Raw genomic sequence first — 23,656 nt, forward strand, 5'->3', positions numbered from 1 at the left:
ATTTATAATATTACATAAACTGGCCGGGCACAGTGGCTCACTCCTATAATCCCAGTACTTTGAGAGGCTGAGGCAGGCAGATCACTTGAGGTCAGGAGTTGGAGACCAGCCTGGCCAACCTGGTGAAAACCCATCTCTACAAAAATAGGAAAATTAGCCAGGCGTGGTGGCATGTGCCTGTAATCCCAGCTACTTGGGAGGTCGAGGCAGAAGAATTGTTTGAACTCAGGAGGCAGAGGTTGCAGTGAGCCAAGATTGTGCCACTGCACTCCACCCTGGCGACAGAACGAGGCTCTGTGTCACAAAACAAAACAAAACAAAACAAAAAACCCCCAAATATGACATAACCTTAGCTGATAAAGCAGCAGCAGGGTTTGAGAGGACTGAGTCCGATACTGGAAGAACTACTGTGGGTAAAATGCTATCAAACAGCACTGCGTGCTACTGAGAAATCTTTCATGAAAGGAAGAATCAACTGATGTGGCAAACTTCCTTGCTATCTTATTTAAAGATACTGCCACAGACACTCCAGTGTTTAGCAACTACCACCTTGATCAGTCAGCAGCCATCCACGTGGAGGCAAGGCTCTCCAGCAGCAAAACGATTACAACTCCCTGAAGGCTGAGCTCATCATCATTTTTTAAGCAACTTTTTGATTTCCCGGTGCATACAGAGGTCACGTTTATATAATACTATAGTGACTTCTGTATGCACTGGGAAATCAAAACATTCTTGTGATTTGCTTTATTGTGCTGGTCTGGAACTGAACCTGCAACATCTCTGAGGTACGCCTGTATTAGACCTTGGGTAAATTCGAGGGCTGAAAGAAGCCTTACCACGGATTTGCAAAGGAGTGGGAACTATTCTCCTAAGAAGCTTCAGGATAGCAATTAGGAAATGAAGACAAAAGCAAAGCACTGAAAATCTGACATTCTCTACTAAGGGAACAACCAACCACAACAAGGAATTGGTTTCTTGTAGAACGTGGCCAGAGTGCAAAATCCTGCAGGTGTACAGTCTGTAATGAGAGATATCAGGTAGAATAGTGTGAGACGTGTGAGAAATGTGGGGGGGCGGGGGGAAACAGACTCTGGGTTTCTGTACCTACATGTGTGGCTTCAGCAGCTTTAAGAGGGGTGGTAACAAGTTAGTCTTTCTTGTGAGCCTCAGTGAGGGAGCTGATTCTAGGACCTTCTACTACTTGCAAAGCAGAAAAGTACACGATGTCCAGGTATAGCCAGAATATGCTGAACTTGGCAATGACATGTTAATTCTATCTCCGCATGTAGCTCTTGAATGTGGCACTCATACAAGATGATATATATATATTTTTCTTTTGAGACAGGGTTTCACTTGGTTGCCCAGACTGGCATGCAGTGGTGCCATCACAGCTCACTGCTGCTTTGACCGCCTGGGCTCAAGGAATCCTCCCAACTTAGCCTCCTAAGTGTGAGACTACAGGCACATGCTACACGCCAGGCTAATTTTTTATTTTTATTTTTGTAGAGACAGGGTCTTGCTATATGCTGCCTAGGCTGGTCTTGACCTCCCAAGCTCAAGGGATCTTCTTACATAGGTCTCCCAATGTGCTAGGATTATAGGCATGAGCCACCATGCCAAGATCCAGATGGTATTCTTTTAATTCAGTTCACAATGTGCCCTCATCAGATTGCTAGTGGCCAGGAGTGAACAACTGAGTGACTTTAGGAATCAGGAGACCAGGAATATGTTCCTAGAAAGTGAAAGTATGAGTGGAAAACCTGGGTTGGATACGAACAAGGCCCACATGTGTGCCAGAGTGGCCAGGGCAGGGGCAGCAGCAGGTGCTGGTGAAAGGAAGGTGGATTACTGGGGCAATGCCCTGTCTTTGTGTCTATGGTTTCTTTGAGGGAAGTAGGTAAGTTTCAAATAGCTGCTCTAGGTCAAGGTGGGGATAGGCACCTGGCAGCTCTTGGTTAAGGTAGGAAGAGTAGCATCTCATGGAATGGTCAGAACACAAGCCATACTTGTGTTCTGGGACCTACTCCCTACCCAGGACCTGGGGCAAGGGAAGCTTGGTATCCCCCGCACACCCAGTAAGTGGTAATGTAACTGACTCTATTCCTCTAGTGGCAACTTGTCCAAATAGAGAGCTGAAATCTGAAGTCTAGTGAATTGGAAGACCACACATTCTGAAATGTCTGCTTTCTAGTTTTTCTCTGCTGTAGATACAAAACAAAGAAGAAAAGATAAAACTCAGTGCCATGGCTGCTTTTGCTCAGGAGGTGTCTCTTGGAGCAGAGCTGAATGCCCCCTTAGCCATGCCCTCCTTTAGCCTTTAACTCCTCACCTAAGCTGCCTCTACACTCTGTCTCTCAACTCATCAGGGTCATTAAAGTTGAGTGTGTATCAGAAACACTTGAGGGGTTAAAACTAGATTGCTGAGTTCCATCCTAAATCTCTGATTCAGTAGGTCTGGGGTAGGGCCTGATATCATGCATTTTTGGCAGGTCCTCAGGTACTGATGTTCTGGGCACCATATTTGAGCTGCAGCCCCAAAAGGTTAACTTGCTTTGCAACTGGTGATTAGAATGTTGATGAGAGGGCGTGTATCAAAAAATGAATTGTAAACACCCATCTCTAGTGATTAGAGGGATAAAGCTGCCTGGGTAGAGCTTCCCCGTTAGACAATGTGAAAAGTAGCCCACGCAGTCTATGTTACTTTTTGGAGAAAGTAGATGACTCTATCTGCTACCTCATAGTTCAATAAACTGAGATGACAGATCAAGGAAGAACCAAAAATATGTACATACAGATTTTATTGACAATTTCACTTGCTTGAAAGACTTCTTGGCTGGGCCAGCAAACAGAATAAAATAACTTGCAAATGATGACGGATGTCTTTACCCTATATTCTTTTCTATTTGGAATCAAAGTTTGTTTGGAGACCTGTGGCATCATCCCAATATAAATCTCTTGCCCTCCCAGCATGGCTGCCAAAAAGAATGACTCATGTGCAAAGAACTAACCCCCAGGAAGGCACTCCTCCCATAAGGTGACACAGCCACACTTCTCAAGGGACTCCTGAGGGCAGAGCAGTAACATGGGGCGTTTGTCCTAAGAATCTTACAGTTGAGCAGAGGAGCTTCAGGGTTGCTGAAAGTGTCTCGTCAGTTTTACTTTTAAATGTTTTTTTTTTTTTTTTTTTAAACTATTTACCTATGTGAGCAAAAAAATTTAATACTGTAAAATTGAAACAATGAAATATACGCATAAAGGCTTAGATATACTCATAAAGGCTGTGTCTGCCATATGAAACCTGACTTCAGATCTTTATGTTCCTCAAACTAACCTGATTATTCTGATTATAAATGCTATACCGTACATTTGAATTTATATAAAACACTACTTTTTTTTTTTTTTTTCTATATTATGGTTTCACATGAGATTTTTCTTTTCTTTTTTTGGTTTTGAGAAAGGGTTTTGGCTCTGTTGCCCAGGGTGGTACCATCATAACACTGCAGACTTGACCTCCTGGACTAAGGCGATCCACCTCAGCCTCCCAAGAAGCTGGGACCACAGTCTTGCGCTACCACGCCTGGCTAATTTTTAAAGTTTTTGCAGAGATGACGGTCTCGCCATGTTGCCCAGGCTGGTCTCAAACTGCTGGGCTCAAGCAATCCTCCCACCTTGGCCTCCCAAAATGTTGGGATTACAGGCATGAGCTACTGTACCCAGCCAACTTGTTTATCCAGCTATTTAAGAAAACTGTGAAATCATTACATCAGAGAAAAAGCAAATAAAGCATCAATGACTAGTTGCTCAAAAATGCTCTGAGCCTCCTGGGATGCTATGTGCAGGGTTTCTATTTCCATCTCATCACACTATCAACCACATATACCCTTAAGTTCTTTTAAACCTTACATTCCTTGGTTATTATGGCTGTGAGGCTAATTATCCCAGAGAAAAGGACAAAAAAAAAAAAAACACCAAAAAAACAAAACCCAACCCCCCACTCCAGCTGCTGACCACTTTCCTCAAGTGATCGTCTTGATGCTATCATGATCATCTTCTGTGATCAGCAAGGACTGTGCCACTAGGACTAATGGCCACCCTGGGTCTCCTGTTCTAAAGATTATAAATGACGGGCTAGAAAGGGCAAAGCAAATAATTGTTCTACCCACTAATAATGCCTATCAGGATTTTTTCCTCAAGGAGTACATAGCTCTTCTTTCTAATGAAAAGGAAATTACAGATATGGAAGAAAAAACAAGTTAAAGAATACTGAACAAATCTAAATAAAAACCCATTTTGTACTACTAAAGGTGATCTACAGATTCAATGTAATCCCTGTCAAAACACCAATGACAGTCTTCATGGAAAGAGAAAAATCCCAAAATTTGTATGGAACCACAAAAGACCCTGAAAGCTAAAGTGATCCTGAATAAAAAGAACAAAAGCTGTAACAGGCATCGCACTACCTGATTTTATAATTTTCTTTTTTTTAAAGACAGGGTCTCACTCTGTCACCCAGGCTTGCGTGCAGTGGCATCATTGTGGCTCAATGAAGTCTTGGCCTCCTGGGCTCCAGTGATCCTCCCACATTAGCCTCCTAAGTAGCTGGGACTATACATGCACACCAGCACATCTGGCTAATTTTTGTAGCGACAGGATTTTGCCATGTTACCCAGGCTGGTCTCGAACTCTTGGGCTCAGCCTCCCACCAAATTGCTGGGATTACAGGTGTGAGCCACTACACCCAGCCCACACTACCCGATTTAAAAAATGTTTAACTGCTTATACTCCATAGAAGTCATCATTTTAACAGGAACTATCATAAAGATCATGCAGTCCACTGTGAAAAGCTCGCTCAGAACTGCTAAGTGATACTAATTTGCATTCAGAATGTCTAGCCTCCAGGGATCTCACAGAACATGAACCAAAGTTACCTCATCTGTAACAAGGAGGAAAGAACACCAGAAAAGCTCTTGTGGGGGCTGAAATTCCATGTAAAGAGTGATTTCTCTCTTCTAGGTTATCTACTGTGGGGTAACACCTAGAGCAGTATCTTATTCATGATTTCTATACTCATTAAGGGAAAAGAATCTAGCCATTCAAACTACACATGTGTAACAACACACATTATTTACAAAGCAACTTAAATTGGTTAAGTCTAATGGCAGGTGATTTCATTTTAGAAGCAACTGAGGGAATGAATTCAACTTGAATTTTTTCAAATGAAGAGAATGACGTAAGAAAAACGCAAAGCCTTAGAGACAGAAAATTCTGGTGCATTAGAATTTATAAAGACAAGGACAAATGGAAGTTTTAATTCCATCTGGAACTAACAGTAGGCAGTAAGATTCAGTTTGCACCAGTCCCTTTACTGGACTGGCTTTAAAAAAACAGACTAAGAGACCAATGCCTTCCAGATCCACTATGGCCATTCACAAGGTCATCTTTTTTAGCAAGAAATTCAAATACTAAATGCAAATACTTTTTTTTTTTCCCTAAAATAGAGCATCATTGTTAGTAAAAACAGGTAAGAAAAATTTTGCTCTTTTCCTTCTTCTCTTTTTTGAGACAGGGTCATGCTCTGTTGCCCAGTGAGGAGTGTGGTGGCACCATCATCGCTCACTGTAGCCTCGAACCCTCGGGCTCAACTGATCCTCCCATGTAGCTGGGATGTGCCACCATGCCTGGCTAATTTTTTCTAGAGATGGGGTTTCACCATGTGGCCTAGGCTGGCCTCAAACTCCTGGGCTCAAGCAATCCTCCTAACTTGGCCTCCTAAAGTGCTGGGATCACAGGAGCCACTGTGCCCAGCCAAGTTTAATTAAATAAGTAAATTAAGGGAAAAGCTCCCCCATCCCCCTCCCTTTTTTGGAAAATCTGGGGAGGGCTCCAGAGCTATCCCGAGTCTAAAGTAGCAATCTTTACAGTCTCTAGCCGGCAGGGGCCAAAAGACTCTGGATAGTCTAGGTTAATGGTTAATGGCCTCCTCTCAATCGACTTGGCTATCAGAATGATCCTTTGGGAAATTTGTTCCCATTCGCTGGATACTGATGTCTGGAAGGCCATAAATGCCAGGCAGGCCCTATTTATTTATTTATTTATTTATTATTTTTTAGATGGAGTCTCGCTGTCTCCCAGGCTGGAGTGCAGTGGCGCGATCTCGGCTCACTGCAAGCTCCACCTCCCGGGTTCACACCATTCTCCTGCCTCAGCCTCCTGAGTAGCTGGGACTACAGGCGCCCGCCACTACGCCTGGCTAATTTTTTGTATTTTTAGTAGAGACAGGGTTTCACTGTGTTAGCAAGGATGGTCTCGATCTCCTGACCTCGTGATCCGCCTGCCGTGGCCTCCCAAAGTGCTGGGATTATAGGCGTGAGCGCCCAATTTATTTTAAATGATTTTTCCTTTAGGTCCACATGATTGCAATTTATTAAATGTAATTCAAATAACAGATTTAGAAAATACTCATAAAGGAAAATACATGGCAGATCCTGACCAGCGAAATATCAGACAGGTTACAAGTGGAATAGACTTAAGTCTGTGTTCAGAAGCCCTCACTCCTCTTACTCAAGCAGATTGTTCGTGGGAGGTTCTCTGATTCCAGCTCTAAAATGCTTTGGCAAATACGAGAAATAACTAAACATGGATCATATGAATCCATTTGCCCTACCTCTACCCCCAGTCTTTTTGCTCTTTACTCCTAATTCCTGTCCTCTCGTGTGTTCTCAAACGCTAAAGGGACTTTGAGGGCCATTTTCTAAATAAAAATTCTCATGATCTTGACTGCATCCTAATGAACCTGAAGGAGTGATTATTCAATGAAGAAACTCAATGGTTTTTATGTAATTGTCATCTGAAATCGAGGTTGGTGGTATCCTAGGATTTTTAATTCCATTTAAGCATAATCCCAGGGAACTGAATTATGCTTAAATTCTTGCAGGCAAGAACAATTCCCAAGAAAATAAAAAAGGAAGTCTGGTTTCCGAAAAAGCCAATATCCTCTCAGCCATGCTGCCCCTTCTGGGGTCAAAATAACTGAGAAGTCAGTAGCCCTGTGGGACTGCAGTCCACAGTTAAGGCAGAGTCGGAAACCTTTTCTTTTTTTTTTTGTTTTTTTGAGACGGAGTCTCGCTCTGTCGCCTAGGCTGGAGTATAGTGGCCGGATCTCAGCTCACTGCAAGCTTCACTTCCCGGGTTTATGCCATTCTCCTGCCTCAGCCTCCCGAGTAGCTGGGACTACAGGCGCCCGCCACCTCGCCCGGCTAGCTTTTTGTATTTTTTAGTAGAGATGGGGTTTCACCGTGTTAGCCAGGATGGTCTCAATCTCCTGACCTCGTGATCCACCCATCTCGGCCTCCCAAAGTGCTGGGATTACAGGCTTGAGCCACTGTGCCCGGCCCTGGAAACTTTTTCTTTTTTTTTTTTTTTTTTTGAGACGGAGTCTCGCTCTGTCGCCCAGGCTGGAGTGCAGTGGCCGGATCTCAGCTCACTGCAAGCTCCGCCTCCCGGGTTTACGCCATTCTCTCGCCTCAGCCTCCCGAGTAGCTGGGACTACAGGCGCCCGCCATCTCGCCCGGCTAATTTTTGTATTTTTTTTTTAGTAGAGACGGGGTTTCACCGTGTTAGCCAGGATGGTCTCGATCTCCTGACCTCGTGATCCGCCCGTCTCGGCCTCCCAAAGTGCTGGGATTACAGGCTTGAGCCACCGCGCCCGGCCGAAACTTTTTCTAACTGTTGTGTTCTCCTCTAGTATTCACTATGTCCCCATCCTAGGTTCCTAGCTGTTTATGATCAAGCGAAAGTAAGAAGTAAGCTTACCTAACATCTCTTCTTTTAGTCTTTCATTACGTTCTTCAATTTGCTTAGGTAATCTCTGAGGAAAAGAAGAGAAACAAGGGTTGGTAAAAAAAATCCTTTGCCTTTATTTTGAATTTGAGAAACATGAGAATCCTAATGTGGAAATAAGATCAAGTTAAGTATATGTCTATGATCCTATTAAATAAAGGGGGAAAAAAAATCCAAGTATTTATGTTTGTGGGTGTGCTACATAAAGACAAAAGTTCTGTTTGGGCCAGGTGCAGTGACTCCTGCCCTTATTCCCAGAACTTTTGGAGGCTGAGTTGGGAGGATCGCTTGAGTTCAGGAGTTTGAGACCACCTTGGGCAACATGGCCAAGTGCCACCTCTATAGGAAACACAAAAATCAGCTGGGTGCGGTGGCATGTGTCTGTAGTTGCAGCTGAAGCGGGAGTGCTGCTTGAATCTGGGAGGTTGAGGGTGCAGTGAGCCATGACTGTGCCACTGCTCTCTAGTGTGGGTGACAGAGACCCTGTATCAAAAAAAAAAAAAAAAAGTTTTGTTTGGCTCTATTTCCAGGCCTTAACAGAAAGCCTACACTAAAGGAGGGCATCAATACAAACTTAACAAATAAATATATACAGAAAAAAAGTCTGAAAGGATATATATCAGATGTTTACAGTGCTATATTTGTATTTTTAACTTTTCTTATTCATTTGCATTTTTCTTTTTTTTTTAAGACAGTCTTGCACTGTCACCCAGACTGGAGTGCAGTGGTGCAATCTCAGCTCACTGCAACCTCCACCCCCGAGGTTCAAGCAATTCTCCCGCCTCAGCCTCTTGAGTTGCTGGGATTATAGGCATGTGCCACCATGCCTGGCTAATTTTGTATTTTTAGTAGAGACAGGGTTTCTCCATGTTGGTCAGGCTGGTCTCGAACTCCCGATCTCAGGTGATCTGCCCTCCTCGGCCTCCCAAAGTATTGGGATTACAGGCGTAGGCCACCGCACCCAGCCTGGTTGTTTGTTTTTAAGAGACAAGGTCTTACTCTGTTGCTTATGATGGAATGCAGTGACATAGTCATAGCTCGCCGCAGCCTCCAACTCCTAGGCTCAATGATCCTCTCTGTTGCCCAGGCTGCAATGCAGTGGCATGATCTCAGCTCACTGCAACCTCTGCCTTCTGGGTTCAAGCAATTCTCCTGTCTCAGCCTCCCAAGTAGCTAGGACTATAGGTGTGTACAACCACACGTGGCTAATTTTTCGTATTTTTAGAAGAGATGGGGTTTTGTCTCTCGAGCTGGTCTCGAGCTCCTGGCCTCAACCGATCTCTCCTCCTCGGCGTCCTGCAGTGCTGGGATTACAGGCATGAGCCACCACGCCTGGCCTCCCATATATCTTGATAAGCTCCTCAAAAGCACAGAAATGGAATTTAACTGAGTCTGAAGGGATTATTTAGGACTCACTGGGTAGCAACACAAAGAATAGAAGGAAAAATATTTTAAAAAATGTAGGTTTTACCATACAAGCCTCTCTTGCTTGCTGTACTGATGGATCTTTTTCTAATATAGATTTATAGTCTTCCAGGGCTTCATCTAGCTTGTCCGTCTTCTCATACAACTCTGCTCTCCTCAATATTGCCCTGATATAGCTGGGGTTTAACTGAATTGCTGTAAGAAGAGAAGAAATAATTTTTATCACAAAGAAAAAAGGCCTACATGTCTTTGGCTATATCAGATTCCTTCATCAATCATCCTCCAAGGTACGAAAGGAAGAGTCATTTGTCAAGTGCATACCTGATGCTGGAAAACTTTTTCCATAAAGAGCAAGACAGTAAAGACTGTAGGCTTTGTGGGCCAGACAGACCCTCTGTGTCGCAACTCCTCAGTGATGCTATTGTAGCATGAGAACAGGCACACATAGTACGTAAACAAAAAAGGGTGGGTGTGTTCCAATAAACTATTTATGGACACTAAAATTTAAGTTTACATACTTTTCACATTATCATGAAATATTTTTCTTTTGCTTTCCAATCATTTACAACTGTAAAAACCATTCTTATCTTTTAGGCTATCAAAAACAGGTAGCAGGCTGGATTTGGCTTGTGGCTGTAGTTTGCCATATCCTGGTCTATACTCCAAGTCCTGGTTTTTGCCCACTTGTCATTTACCCAGTCCAGGACAGGCCAGAACACAGAGTTCAAGTGCGCAGTGAAAGAGTGAGAGAGAATTCTTTTTTAGACGGAGTCTCGCTCTGTCGCCCAGGCTAGAGTGCAGTGGTGTGATTTTGGCTCACTACAACCTCCCCCTCCCAGGTTCAAGCGATTCTCCTACCTCAGCCACCCAAGCGGCTGGGATTACAGGCATGCGTCACCACGCCCGGCTACTTTTTGTATTTTTAGTAGAGATGGGGTTTCACCATGTTGGCCAGGCTAGGTGAGAGATAATTTGAAGATACAAATTAAAGAGTTAAGGGAAACCAGTCTGGTGGCAGAGTTTATCATTCTCTTTTTTCTAGGTCTTGAGTACTAAGATTACATTTCTAGTTAAATCCTCACTGTTCCTTCAACCCTCAAACTACTGCTCCAGCAGTATGAGGTGGCTGATGCATAATATCTTTTCCTATATCCAGCATCAGCTGTCCTTCTAATAATCCTCTGCTATGTTTTGGTACAACATACTGCATTTCTTCTAATTTCTTGCGAGTTGTTTCTTTTTCTAGTAGAAAGCAGTGCTGGCCAGCGGCGGTGGCTCACGCCCATAATCCCAGCACTTTGGGAGACTGAGGCAGACAGGTCAGTTGGGGTCAGGACTTTGAGACCACCAGCCTAGCAACATGGGGAAATCCCATCGCTACTAAAAATACAAAAATTAGCTGGGCGTGACAGTGTGGGCCTGTAATCCCAGCTATTCGGGTGGCTTAGGCATAAGAATCACTTGAACCCAGGAGGCGGAGGTTGTAATGAGTGGAGACTGCATCACTGCGCTCCAGCCTGGGCAACAGAGCGATAATACTGTCTCAAAAAACAAAACAAAACAAAACAAACAAACAAAGCAATGTCTTGGCTCTAGAACTTTTTTCTTTTCTCATAATCTATCCTTAATTTTAAAATTCATGCTTCCTGGTATATGTCTGGGCTATAGTGGTAAACAAGACAGATACAGTCCTTGTTCTCATGAAGCCTTATGCTATTCTAGTAGGCAAGAGTAGCCAGGTATATAATTTCAATAGTCATAGTACTAAAATGAAAAATAAAACAAGGTCATGTAAATGCAAGTGAAGTGAGAAATGAGGCAACTTCAGAAAGTGGTCTCAGAATATGAAGAGGGACTATGTGAGAGAGGCCAGCCACGTCAAAGTTAGCTAAGGAGGAGTGTGCCAGGAAGAGGGACCAATAAGAATAACTCTGGCATGTTACCAGGCTGGGGACCAGAGGTTGAAATGTGGGGCCATGGAGGACCTTCTTGGCCAGGGAAAGGAGTTTGGACTTTTTCCTGAGTGTGATGAGAAGCCACTGGAAAGTTTTCAAGCAAGCTTCAGACATTCTCTGATTTATAGTTTTGAAGGACTGCTTTGGCTGCAGTGTGGGGGTTGGGGCAAGACTGATAGCGTGACATCAGCTGGAAAGCTAATGCAGTGGTCCAGATGAGAGAAGATGTTGGCTTGGTCCAAGCTGGAAATAGTAGAGATGGAAAACAGCAGCTGGATTAGATTGTCTTTAAATTTGAGCCCACAGAACTTGCTAATTAATTAATTAGCCACGTGGCATGAAAGAACAATCAGGGATGACTCCCAAGGTTTAACTTAAGCAAGGGAATGGATGGTAATGCCATTTATTAGAATGGAAAAAATGAACTGCAAGTTCTGTGTGTGTATGAGGGCTGGGCACGTTATATCTGAGGTGCCTACCAGACATCCAAGCAGAAAGAACAACTTTGCAGTGGGATACAGGACACTAGACTACAGGGCAGAAGTCAGAGCTGAAGACAGAAACTCTGCCATACAGATGGCATGTATTTATTAGTTTTATATTTAAAAATTCATTAATTTTGGCTTTTATCTTTATGAAAATACTCCTTTTGTTTGCCTTAATTGCATTTTTGTTGCTTCAATTTCTTTTTTTTAGATGGAATCTTGCTCTGTCACCCAGGCTGGAGTGTAATGGGACGATCTCGGCTCACTGCAATCTCCACCTCCCGGGTTCAAGTGATTCTCCTGCCTCAGCCTCCTGAGTAGCTGGGATTACAGGCATGCGCCACCACACCCTGCTAATTTTTGTATTTTTAGTAGAGACAGGGTTTCACCATAATGATCAGGCTGGTCTTGAACTCCTGACCTTGTGATCCACCAGCCTCAGCCTCCCAAAGTGTTGGGATTACACGCATGAGCCACTGTGCCCGGCTTGTTGCTCTAATTTCTTAGGTTAAATAATCCATGCATTTTCCTTGTCAATTTAACTTTTAAAACGACCAATAAAAATTGTGTATATTTATGGTATATAACATAAACATAACATAACGTGTTTTGAAATATACACACAAGGTGGAATGGCCACATTGTGCTAATTTATAGATAGTATTTAAAGCTTCAGAACTGAATGAGATCACTTAGGGAGAAAATACAGAAGGAAAAAAAAAGAAGAGGGTCCCATGCTGGACTAAGATGTAGAGACTTCCAAAATGTTGAGGTTGACATAAAAGCTAATAAAGGAGAATAAGAAGGAACAGCCAAGGAAGCAGGGAAAAAACAAATAGAGTTCATTAAAATTAAGAGAGAGAATTTTAAAGGAGAAAGGAATGATAAACTGTATTAAATGCAGGTAAGGTCAAGTAAAGTTAGGCTAGAGAAGCAACTACTAAATTGAGCAAGATGAAACTGTTGATGACCTTTACAAGATGGGTTTCAATGGCATGGATAAAACAAAAGCTCCATGGAAGTGAAGTAAGGAGAAAATGGAAGACTAAGTAGAGAGAGCCAAGTATAGACAATTATTTCAATGAGAGGGATCAGATAAATGGTATAACAATTGAAGGGGAATATTGGGTCAGGAGAAGGTTTTCTGAAAGAACCCCAAACCTTGAGCTGGGCGCAGTGGCTCACCCCTGTAACCCCAGCACTTTGGGAGGGCGAGGTGGGCAGATCACGAGGTCAGGAGTTCGAGATGAGCCTGGCCAATATGGTGAAACCCCATCTCTACCAAAAATACAAAAATTAGCCGGGCGTGGTGGCATGTGCCTGTAGTCCCAGCTACTCAGGAGGCCGAGGCAGAAGAATCGCCTCCTGGGAGGCGGAGGTTGAAGTGAGCCGAGATGGTACCACTGCACTCCATCCTAGGCGACTAAGCAAGACTCTGTCTGAAAAAATAAAATAAAAAATAAAAAATAAAAAAGTTAGCTGGGTGTGGTGGCGTGCACCTGTAGTCCCAGCTACTTAGGAGACTGAGGTGAGAATGAACTTAAACCTTATGTCAAGGATGAAAACCCTGGAGCTCCAATATGACCTCAGAAATAAGCTCTTTGCCAAGGTTTATGAATTGAGATAGAGGAGAGAGACAGAGACAAAGACAGAGAGAGAGAGAGAGTGTGTGTGTGTGTGTGTGTGTGTGTGTGTGTGTGGAGGGTGGGGAATGTTGGGGGCTCTCGATACAAACAAACCATATTGATATAAATGTAATTTGCCTATGAATACAATGCATGTATCCATAATGACCATCTCTAACCACATAAATATTAGTTTAAGCAAATCCAAAAACAAATGTGGAAAACACTTTCGCTGGAAAACACTTTCTTCTCCTTTCCCTCATTTTCTAGGCAAGGCTCCTACACTTCAGGCTGCAGCTGGAAGTAAACTGTTTCATATGGAAATGAACTACTTCTAACAATATACCATGCTAATCACGCTTACAAGGCATTTTTTCACCATTTGGTTACAGAGAAAGAAGCTCTGAAAACCAGCAGCTTGTTCCTAATTTAAACTTATCAAACCCACACATCCTCACATAAAGGAAATAGGTTAAATAACTTCTTCCAAACAAAACAGTACATTCAGAATTAGTTCCAGTCCAACTTGGTAACAGATCAGAAGTGGTCTTCTATATTATAATATAGAAACAGTTTCAGACACTATAAGGAAATACCAAATACAAAGAAAAGAAAGCCAGTAGAGAGGGCACCAAACTAATTAAATAAAAAAATAGTAGTGTCAGAGGCATTTGAATCAGAGTGGCTCCATCTTGAATAGGGGCTAGGTAAAATAAGGCTGAGCCCTACTGGGCTGCATTCCCAGGAGGTTAGGCATTCTTAATCACAGGATGAGAGAGGAGGTTGGCACAAGATACTGGTCACAAAGACCCTGCTGACAGAACAGGATGCAGTAAAGAGGCTGGCCAAAACCCACCAAAGCCAAGATGGCGATTGAAGTGACCTCTGGTCATCCTCACTGCTTCCTATATGCAAATTATAAAGCATTAACATGCTAAAACACATTCCCTCCAGCACCACGATAGTTTACAAATGCCATGGCAACATTCAGAAGTTACCCTATATATTCTAAAAAGGGACCCTCAGTTCTGGGAAATCTCTGCCCCATTCTTGAAAATCTCATGAGTAATCCACCCCTTGCTTAGCATATAATCAAGAAATAACTGTAAGTATACTTCACTGAGCAGCCCACACTGACTGCAGCTCTGCCTATGGAGTAGCCTTTCTTTTGTTTCTTTATTTCTCTAATAAACTTGCTTTTTCACTTTATGGTCTTGCCCTGAATTATTTCTTGTGAGAGGTCCAAGAATCCTTTCTTGGGGTCTGGATCAGGATCCCTTTTTGGTAACAGCAGGGGAATACACGCTTAGTGTGAGAGGGGATCTAGATAACATATAAGGTTCTCTTCCACTCTATAATTCTCCCAGAAACTATTATCCAAAGAAGAAAAACTAAAAAAATAGAAAACACAAAAATAGTGATTTGCTAGAAAAACTTCTGAGACTAAGCTGCAAGACAAAGTGATTATTCTCCACATGAAGTTGGTTAGAGAGGCAAGACACCAGTCTGGCCTATCAGGCAATTTTTGAAAAACAAAACAAAACCCCCCAAAACACAAAAAAACTGTAGTGACCCTATGTCTGAGGTGTCGCTATAAAAGTTAGTGGGATGATAAGATCTTTTTTTTTTGAGACGGAGTCTCGCTGTCACCCAGGCTGGAGTACAGTGGCCGGATCTCAGCTCACTGCAAGCTCCGCCTCCCGGGTTCACACCATTCTCCTGCCTCAGCCTCCTGGGTAGCTGGGACTACAGGCTCCGGCCACCTGGCCCAGCTAATTTTTGTATTTTTTAGTAGAGACGGGGTTTCACCGTGTTATCCAGGATGGTCTCGATCTCCTGACCTCATGATCCGCCCGTCTCGGCCTCCCAAAGTGCTGGGATTACAGGCTTGAGCCACCGTGCCCGGCCCGATAAGATCTTAATAAAACTTAGGTATCATATAGCAAAGGCTTGATTCATTGTGGATCTGAAAGGGTAAAAAAAAATGATGTGAAGTAGGTTTGGAAGAATGATGACACCCGAAAAGACTATCAATTCACTAACAGAAACTGTCCCTCATCACAGTTGTCCCCCTTCTCAAAATACACAGATCCAAATGCTCTAACAGCAGCTACAATCTTCAATTTGAATCTCAACAGAAAGTAATTCAGAGACTACAGGAGGTAAATTCTATTCCGTGAGTTCTATTGCCAAGATAGCACTGAATTTTTTTCTTTTGGAGACAGGGTTACTCTGTCACCTAGGCTGGAGTACAGTGGCATAATCATGGCTCACCACAGCCCCAACCTCCTGGGCTCAGCCTCCCAAGTAGCTGGGACTGCAGGCGCATGCCACCATATCTGCCTAACTTTTGTATTTTTGGTAGAGATGGGGTTTCGCCATGTTGCCCAGGCTAGAATTTTTCTTCATGTATTTACCAGTAGAGGAGAAACTGACTGAACTATCCGTTCAAAAGCAATTACCCTAAGATGACTATTATATAGTATCTCTGAAAATACAGAATTATAAAGCTACCTCTTGAAAGGCCCCAGAGGAAGGGTACGCATGTCAAGCGCACACCTGACCCAAAGCCCCTCTGTCTGACATAATGCTCCTGTATGTTAACATGTAGTGAGATAATAAAGCTGTACCTTTGCTGCAGTCATTGATGGCCATTTCTTTCTTGTCCTAAAAAGAAAAATAGTATTAATATGTGTTGCCCTAGTTTTATCTTAGTAGCCCAAAGGCTTAATGACATGATCTTATCACTAATAACTGCTTATGGAGATACAGAATGGTTTTCAAAGAAACTATGTAAAAACCTGAACGTTACTTCCAAGACAAAATTCAAAATTTACGTGGTGATGGCTCTGATCTGAAAGCCTCCTGGTAACACATTATTCAAGTCGCTTCTTTCTGAAAGTGTCTTTAAAGATTGTTCTAACTGACCTATTACATTTGCAAGACACTTTACATTAGAATGCTGACACTGAGAAACTTTGTGACCTACAACAGGGCAAATGACTGACATGTGAATAACTGAATTACCCTCCTCTCTGGCTAGTGGTTATACTATCATACCCCAAAGTTGTATATTTCAGAAAGTATACAGATGCTCCATCTACAGACACACAGTGTAGCTTGTCATGTAGTCTCAGTTATAAACCTTAATTTATCCACTGATCAAACAAAAATACAAAACACTTAAAGTATTTAACTAATTGAACTTTCTGAATCTAGAAGCATGACACAGCGGAAAGAACACTGGATTGCAAAGACTGAATTCTGGTCCTGGCTCTGACAATAACCTGCTCTTTAACACTGGCCATGCTATTTTCCTTCTCTAGGGCTCAGTTTGTCTCATTTAAAATAGGAGCAGCGTGGACTGGATGTTATATAAGATGTCTTGTAGTTCTAAAATGTCCATTTTCCTGAAATTAGGAATTTTTGTATTACAGAAATAAGTTATTTCAAATAAGTGTTCAATATTCTCACAATGCCTACTGTAGCAAATACTAAATATTCTGCAGAATATTTCAGAGCAATGTCAGCGAAATTGTTTCAGGATTCAATCAAAAGCAGTTTGGGGCTGGGTGCAGTGGCTCACACCTGCAATCCCAGCATTATGGAGGACCAAGGTGGGAGGATTACTAGAGGTCAGGAGTTTGAGACCTGGCCAACATGGTGAAATCCTGTCTCTACTAAGAATACAAAAATTAGCCAGGTGTGGTGGCGGGTGCCTGTGATCCCAGCTACTTGGGAGGCTGAGGCAGGAGAATTGCTTGAAATCAGAAGCGAGATTGCTGTGAGCCGAGTTCACGCCACTGCACTCAAGCCTGGGCAACAAAAGAAGACTCCGTCTCAGAAAACAAAAAAAAAAAGTTTCAGGATGAAGAGTGATGACTTAATGAGTGTGGGGTATCCTTCTAGGATGATGGAAAAGTTCTGGAACTAGATAGTGGTGTTGGCTATATAACACTGTGAAGGTATTTTAATACACTGAATTGTATACAGTCGTGCACTGTATAATGACATTTCAATCAATGATAGATTGTGTATAAAACAGTAGTCCCATAGGAGTATAACAGAGCTGAAAAATTCCTATCACCTAATGACACAGTAGCCATCATAACATCATGGCATAACTTACTACTCAGATGTTGGTGTGATGCTGGGGTAAACAAACCTACCGCACTGCAAGTCATGTGAAAGTATAACACAGGCTGGGCATGGTGGCTCATGCCTGTAATCTCAGCACTTTGGGAGGTCAAGGTGGGCGGATCACCTGAGGTCGGGAGTTCGAGACCAGCCTGGCTAACATGGTGAAACCCCACCTCTACCAAAAATACAAAAAAATTAGCTGGGCATGGTGGCGTGCACCTGTAATCCCAGCTACTTGAGAGGCTGAGACAGGAGAGTCGCTTGAACCTGGGAGGCAGAGGTTGCAGTGAGCTGAGATAGCACCATTGCACTCCAGCCTAGGCAACAGAGTGAGACTCGATCTCCAAAAAAAAAGAAAGCATAACATATACATAACACTTGATAAAAAATGGCTGTTACTGGTTTATGTATTTACTATACACTACTTTTTATTATGTTAAGAGTGCACTCCTTCTACTAAAACAAAAAGTTTACCATCAAACAGCCTCAGACAGGTACTACAGGAAGTATGGAAGTATTCCAGAAGAAGGCATTGTTATCATAGGAGATGACAGTTTCATGTATGTGTCGCTCTTGAGGACCCTCCAGTGGGACTAGATGTGGAGGTGGAAGACAGTGATACTGATGCTCCTGATCCTGTGTAGACCTAGGCTACTGTGTGTATTTGCATCCTAGTTTTCAACAGAAAAGTTTAAAAAGTGAAAAACAAAACAAAACAAAACAAAACCCCACTATTTAATAGAAAAAAGTATATACAATAAGGATATAGCTGGGCATGGTGGCTCACACCTGTAATCCTAGTGACTCGGGAGGCTGAAGCAGGATGACCACTTGAGGCCAGGAGTTCAATACTAATCTGTGAAACACAGTAAGACCCCATTTCTTAAAAATTTTTTAAAAAAATTAAAAGAAAACCAAACAAAATTAGCTGGGCATGGTAGTGCAGGTCTGTAGTCCCAGCTACTTGGGAGGCTGAAGTGGGAGGATTGCATGAGTCCAGGAGTTCAAGGCTGTAGTGAGCGATGACTATGCCATTGCACTCAAGGCTGGGCAAAAGAGCAAGATACTGCCCCGGCTCAGAAGATAAGGATATAAAGAAAATATTTTTGTAGTTGTACAACATGTTTATGTTTTAGGCTGTTATTACAAAAGAGTTTAAAAAAATTTAAAAGTTGATAAAGAAAACAAGGCACAGTAAACCAAGGTGAATTAATTAAAGAAAAATAAAAAAAATAAATTTAGTGAAGCCTAAATGTAAGATGTTTATGAAGTCTACAATAGTGTAATGTCCTAGGCCTTCACATTCACTCACCACTCACTCACTGACTCACCTAGAGCAATTTCTAGTCCTGCAAGCTCCATTCATGGTATATACGGTATATGTGTATGTGTATGTGTATACCTATGTGTGTGTGTGTATATATCTATATATATAGATGCACCATTTGAAAAATATCTTATACTGCATTTTTACTATACTTTTTCTGTTTAGATACTCAAATACTTACCATTGTGTTCCAACTGCCTACAGTATTCAGTGTGGAAACATGCTGTACAGGTTTGTAGCCTAGGAGCAATAGGCTATGCTATATAGCTTAGGTGTGTAGTAGACCATACTATCTGGATTCGTGTAAGTATATGATGTTTGCACAATGATGAAATCACCTAATAACACATTTCTCAGAATGTATGCCTGTTGTTAAGTGACTCACGACTGTACTTTAAAATGGCCAACTTTATGTCATCTGTATTTTACCACAATATACAAAACAAAAAAGGTTTCAGGGTCATCTGGGACCTTTTTTATTTCTCTTCCAATGTTCAGCATACCAGTTCAAGTATTAAAAACTCTAAGAAGTCCTTTAAAGAAATCTGTATAACTTTATATGTCAGTATTTCTCCAACCTATCACATTTCTCTAAGTCAAAGACACACAATTTCACAGTTTCTGAAATAGAAATAAATCTTTACAATTTATGTGTACAGCTGTTGTGGTGGTATTCTTTGTGTGCCTAGAAGTGATTATTAAGCTGTAGTGCATCTTATCCACTGTCCTCTTCAAACTAAGGAATTACCGAATTTTATTGCAGAAACTTTTGCTTGAGGCTCATAGTCTGCTAATACCTCAGAAGACCCGGGTGTTGTCTGCTGCTTACAATGGTAGTCCCCAAAGTGGAGTGTGTGAAAAAAACAGATCACAACTTTACCGTTCTTTCATAATTTTTATATATAGGTAGCTATCTCTATAAAACAATATACATAATACATAAGGACAAAACAAATGTACACAATATATAAGGACAAACAAATCTAACTATACATATAAAACAATGTATAAAATATATATAAACAGTAGTTAAAAAAAGAAAAAGAGAACCTATTCTTTTAGGGCTCTGCTCTTGTGTAGCTAGCAAGACCTAGAGCTGAAACTCTGCCCTAACTCCAGGTTACCTTTTCTCTCTCCAGATATGAAATGTGAAGTGTGACCAGGGGCACTAAGTCAGGGATGCTAAGCGTGCAAACCTGCCTTTCAGAAATTCTTCGTCTTTACCTCTTAAAGCAGTTGAACCATCATTTCCTTGAAAAACTTAGAATATGCTCCTTAAATTGTGTCAGGGCACTAATCCTAGAAGTTATCAAGTCTCTCATTTTAGAGTCTTCATAAAGTATTAAAAATGCAACTTAAAGCCAGACACGGCGGCTCATGCCTTCCTAGCACTTTGGGAAGCTAAGATGGGCGGATCATGAGGTCAGGAGTTCAAGACCAGCTTGACCGACATGGTGAAACCCCATCTCTACTAAAAATATAAAAATTATCCAGGTGTGGTGGCGGGCACCTGTAATCCCAGCTACTCAGGAGGGTGAGGCGGGAGAATCGCTTGAACACGGGAGGCAGAGGTTGCAATGAGCTGGGATCATGCCACTGCACTCCAGCCTGGGTGACAGAGCGAGACTCCAATCTCATAAAAAAAAAAAAAAAAAAAAAAAAGAATGCAACTTAAAAAAACAGAAAACTTTACCAACAAAACTATTCTTTGAACAGGAAGCAATCATAGAGCAATGCTCTTTTGAGTTTTCCTCAGATGTGACAGACAAAATATTAGCAAGACCATACCATCTTCTTAACTCAAGAACCAGACTACTTATGCCAGCCCAAACCTAGAAATATCAATAACTTGGGCAACTGTGGAAACAAAGAATCCCAAATCCCAGGAGCCAACTGGGTATGGTGCATTTCCCCTGATACTGAAGGCGCATCCTTGATCCCATTTCACAATGACAATGTCCAGTCTAAGAATGTGGCAAAATGGAGAAGCAAATCCAAAAGATCAGAATTTTCCAGGTAGGTGTAAAAACTGTTAGATGTTAATTCTGATTGCTGGTGGGATACATTAAAGAATATTGTTTTAAATAAACTTAAACCAATTGTTTTGTTTTCTCTAATACAAAATGTTGCTTTGTATACTCTAAAATTATTTCTTCTCTCATGCCGCATGAAATAGTCCAAAAACACTCTGCTTTGAAGATTGAATCCTACACAAGTTCCGGTAAAAAAAACCGTAACCTTTCTGCATATCCAAGCATTCAAGCACACATCCCCATCCCTGCCCTGGGGCCTTTCAAAAAAACAAACAAACAAAAAAACCTTGTCCCCTAAAGTAACTGTAGTAGAGACATTTGAGAATTTCAGACAGTATCCAAAGAGATATCTGATCTAAACAAATGAAAAAACTGCTACTCCCAATCTTGAGCCAGCATCATGGTTGCTTAAAGCTATGTTAAATAACCTATTCTTTGCGCTTTGAATGTAAGTAGCCATAGTTTAAAAAGTGGTATTGTTTAAAAAAAAAAACAAACCACTCCCATTTCAATCCAACGATTATGAAGACTAAATAGGAAAATCAGACAAATCAGAAACAAATCTAACTTATTTTTTGAGATGGAGTTTCACTCTTGTTGCCCAGGCTGGAGTGCAGTGCACTGCAACCTCCGCCTCCAGGGTTCAAGAGATTCTCCTGCCTCAGCTTCCTGAGTAGATGGGATTACAGGCACCCACCACCACGCCTGGCTAATTTTTGTATTTTTAGTAGAGATGGGGTTTGACCATGTTGGTCAGGCTGGTCTCGAACTCCTGACCTTAGGTGATTCGCCCGCCTCGGCCTCCCAAAGTGCTGGGATTACAGGCATGAGCCACTGTGCCTGGCCCAAATCTAACTTTTAATACCATCACGGTATAAAACAAATATATTTGTACTCTCACCTATTCCACACTCACCTTGTTATACTAGGTTCTCAATCCTTTGGAAATACAAAATGTTTTTAAAGTTCCTTGACACCTATTTTGCATTTAGGGGTACCTTTTATCCCAACTGTTGGAGATTTATCCAAGTGTTCATACTTTGAACAGAAAAGTCAGAATCCTAGGAATAACCATCTTTAAAGATGCTTTAAAGCCCAGAGTTTTCACCGGTGTTTCCCTGTGCCTTTGCATGTTTATCTAGAATTCCAGAGGCCTAAAATAAGGATCTAGAGCTATTCTAGGACATGCACTGCTTGGTTCACTGCTTCATTAACCTGCCCTAGTTTAGCAAAAAACTTGCCAGCACTCCTTCCATGAAAGTATTCACTCAGCTACTTTAATGGGGAATGCTAACAGTAATCTGACTCAAGTTTTTCAAAAGATTTTCTATTCTCCCTGTGGCCTTTACATCCGGAACATATATGGGCAGGAAAAGGGAGGCAGCAACCTCTATGCTAGTTTTTGGAAAGAAACTATGGTATGAAAAGACTGCAAGTCCCTGTGCTTTTTAAAAAGAAAAGGTCAAAGATACATACCTGCTTCATCCTTGCTGCAGCTCTATTTGAAAACAGAATTGACCTCTCCTTTTGGAAGCAGCATGGGCACATTTCAAGGGCTCGACTATAAGAACTTTCAGCTTCTATATAATCTGAGGATGATAAGATAAAGGATGAGTGGTCATTATGATTTTATTCCTGATACTACTATATTCCGCAGGATCTCAGAAGCACTGTTTTCCATTCATAGGATGAAGGTTTCGAGTTAAAAGATGGTCACAGACTATTAAGTCTGGGGCAGTAAAAATCACTTCCTCCTTTCTTCTCTTTAAAGGAACAGTGCTCACTTGTGCCAACCTCACAGGCTGTGCTTGGTGAACTGACAGCTGAACATGCTGTCAGTGACAAGCCCTCAATACTCAGGAGTCCTGGCATTCCCTCAATGTTCAGTTTTCATTTGGCTGGGGAATTCAAAAAGGAGTTTTCAAAGGAGGTTAGAGAACTAGACAGAGGAAAGAGACTAAACTCTGGGATCCATGGCCTGAGATAAAGAAAAAAATTATATTTGTTTTAATTAAATCTGTTGTGCTTTCATACAGTCAACCTGGCTAAAACGGCATCTGCGAAATGTTTGAAGAGAGACATTTGATAGAGCTAAAAGGAACAATGTAAAAATCAATATTTAAATCAAGACCTTAAAAAAGAAAATGGTGAAAAAGAGAATTATGGTCAGGATACTAACAGAAAATTGCCTATGTACTCCTTTCTCAGGTTTGAAATATTTAATATTAACATACAAAAAATATGCTTTCAAAATTAGAAGTATTTATTATATTAGAAAAAAATATTAATCATTACTAAACCAGGAAATAGAAGAAAAAAAATTAAAATCTGAAATCAGATAATAGGGTAACTTTTGGGGAAAAAAAGAAAAAAAATAAAAAACCTAAAAGTAACTGGGGGAAAATCTTAACACTCCTAGATTTCTGAAGGATATATACTTTGAGATGTGACAGAAGACTTCTGCTCTAAGATCAACTAGTTAACCCAAATTATCAGAATGAACCCCACCAACTTATTTCTAAGCAAATGTAGAAAATGCAGAAGGACATGAAAAATCTCTCTACTTGAGGCATCCAAAGAAAACGGCACATGAAAGAGCAACCCCTCTGAAGCAGTTTGGAGAATTTAAAAAAAGAAAGAAAGCAGGAGCAACCAAAGCACAGGCAGCCCTAGGCCGTACCAGAGCAGTCAGGCCTGCTGTTACAGCCCCACAGCAGGTGAGGAGTGGGGACTCTGCTTTTACAGCAATGCAGCACATAACCTTTTAACATTCCAGGTTAGTGTTTTCCAAAGCAAGAGCTCAAGAGTTTCACCCTTGATTCTAGAT

At 41.7% G+C, this 23,656-nt stretch overlaps 1 protein-coding gene across 3 annotated transcripts in view; it reads right to left on the bottom strand.

The window, feature by feature from the left end:
* The window catches only part of TTC1 (tetratricopeptide repeat domain 1), a 57,757-nt gene that overhangs the window by 7,662 nt on the left and 26,439 nt on the right, over nucleotides 1–23,656 (bottom strand). For all 3 annotated transcript variants that reach the window (XM_033180419.1, XM_033180420.1, XM_033180421.1), the window contains exons 4-7: nucleotides 22,306–22,418; nucleotides 15,960–15,996; nucleotides 9,311–9,459; nucleotides 7,813–7,867 (exon numbers count right to left, since the gene is read on the bottom strand). In XM_033180419.1, coding sequence (XP_033036310.1) covers nucleotides 7,813–7,867; nucleotides 9,311–9,459; nucleotides 15,960–15,996; nucleotides 22,306–22,418 — 354 coding nt within the window. The remainder of the gene's footprint in view (nucleotides 1–7,812; nucleotides 7,868–9,310; nucleotides 9,460–15,959; nucleotides 15,997–22,305; nucleotides 22,419–23,656) is intronic.

Source organism: Trachypithecus francoisi, unplaced genomic scaffold (assembly GCF_009764315.1).
Source record: "Trachypithecus francoisi isolate TF-2019V2 unplaced genomic scaffold, Tfra_2.0 Lachesis_group2, whole genome shotgun sequence".
Classification (NCBI taxonomy): Eukaryota; Metazoa; Chordata; class Mammalia; order Primates; family Cercopithecidae; genus Trachypithecus; species Trachypithecus francoisi.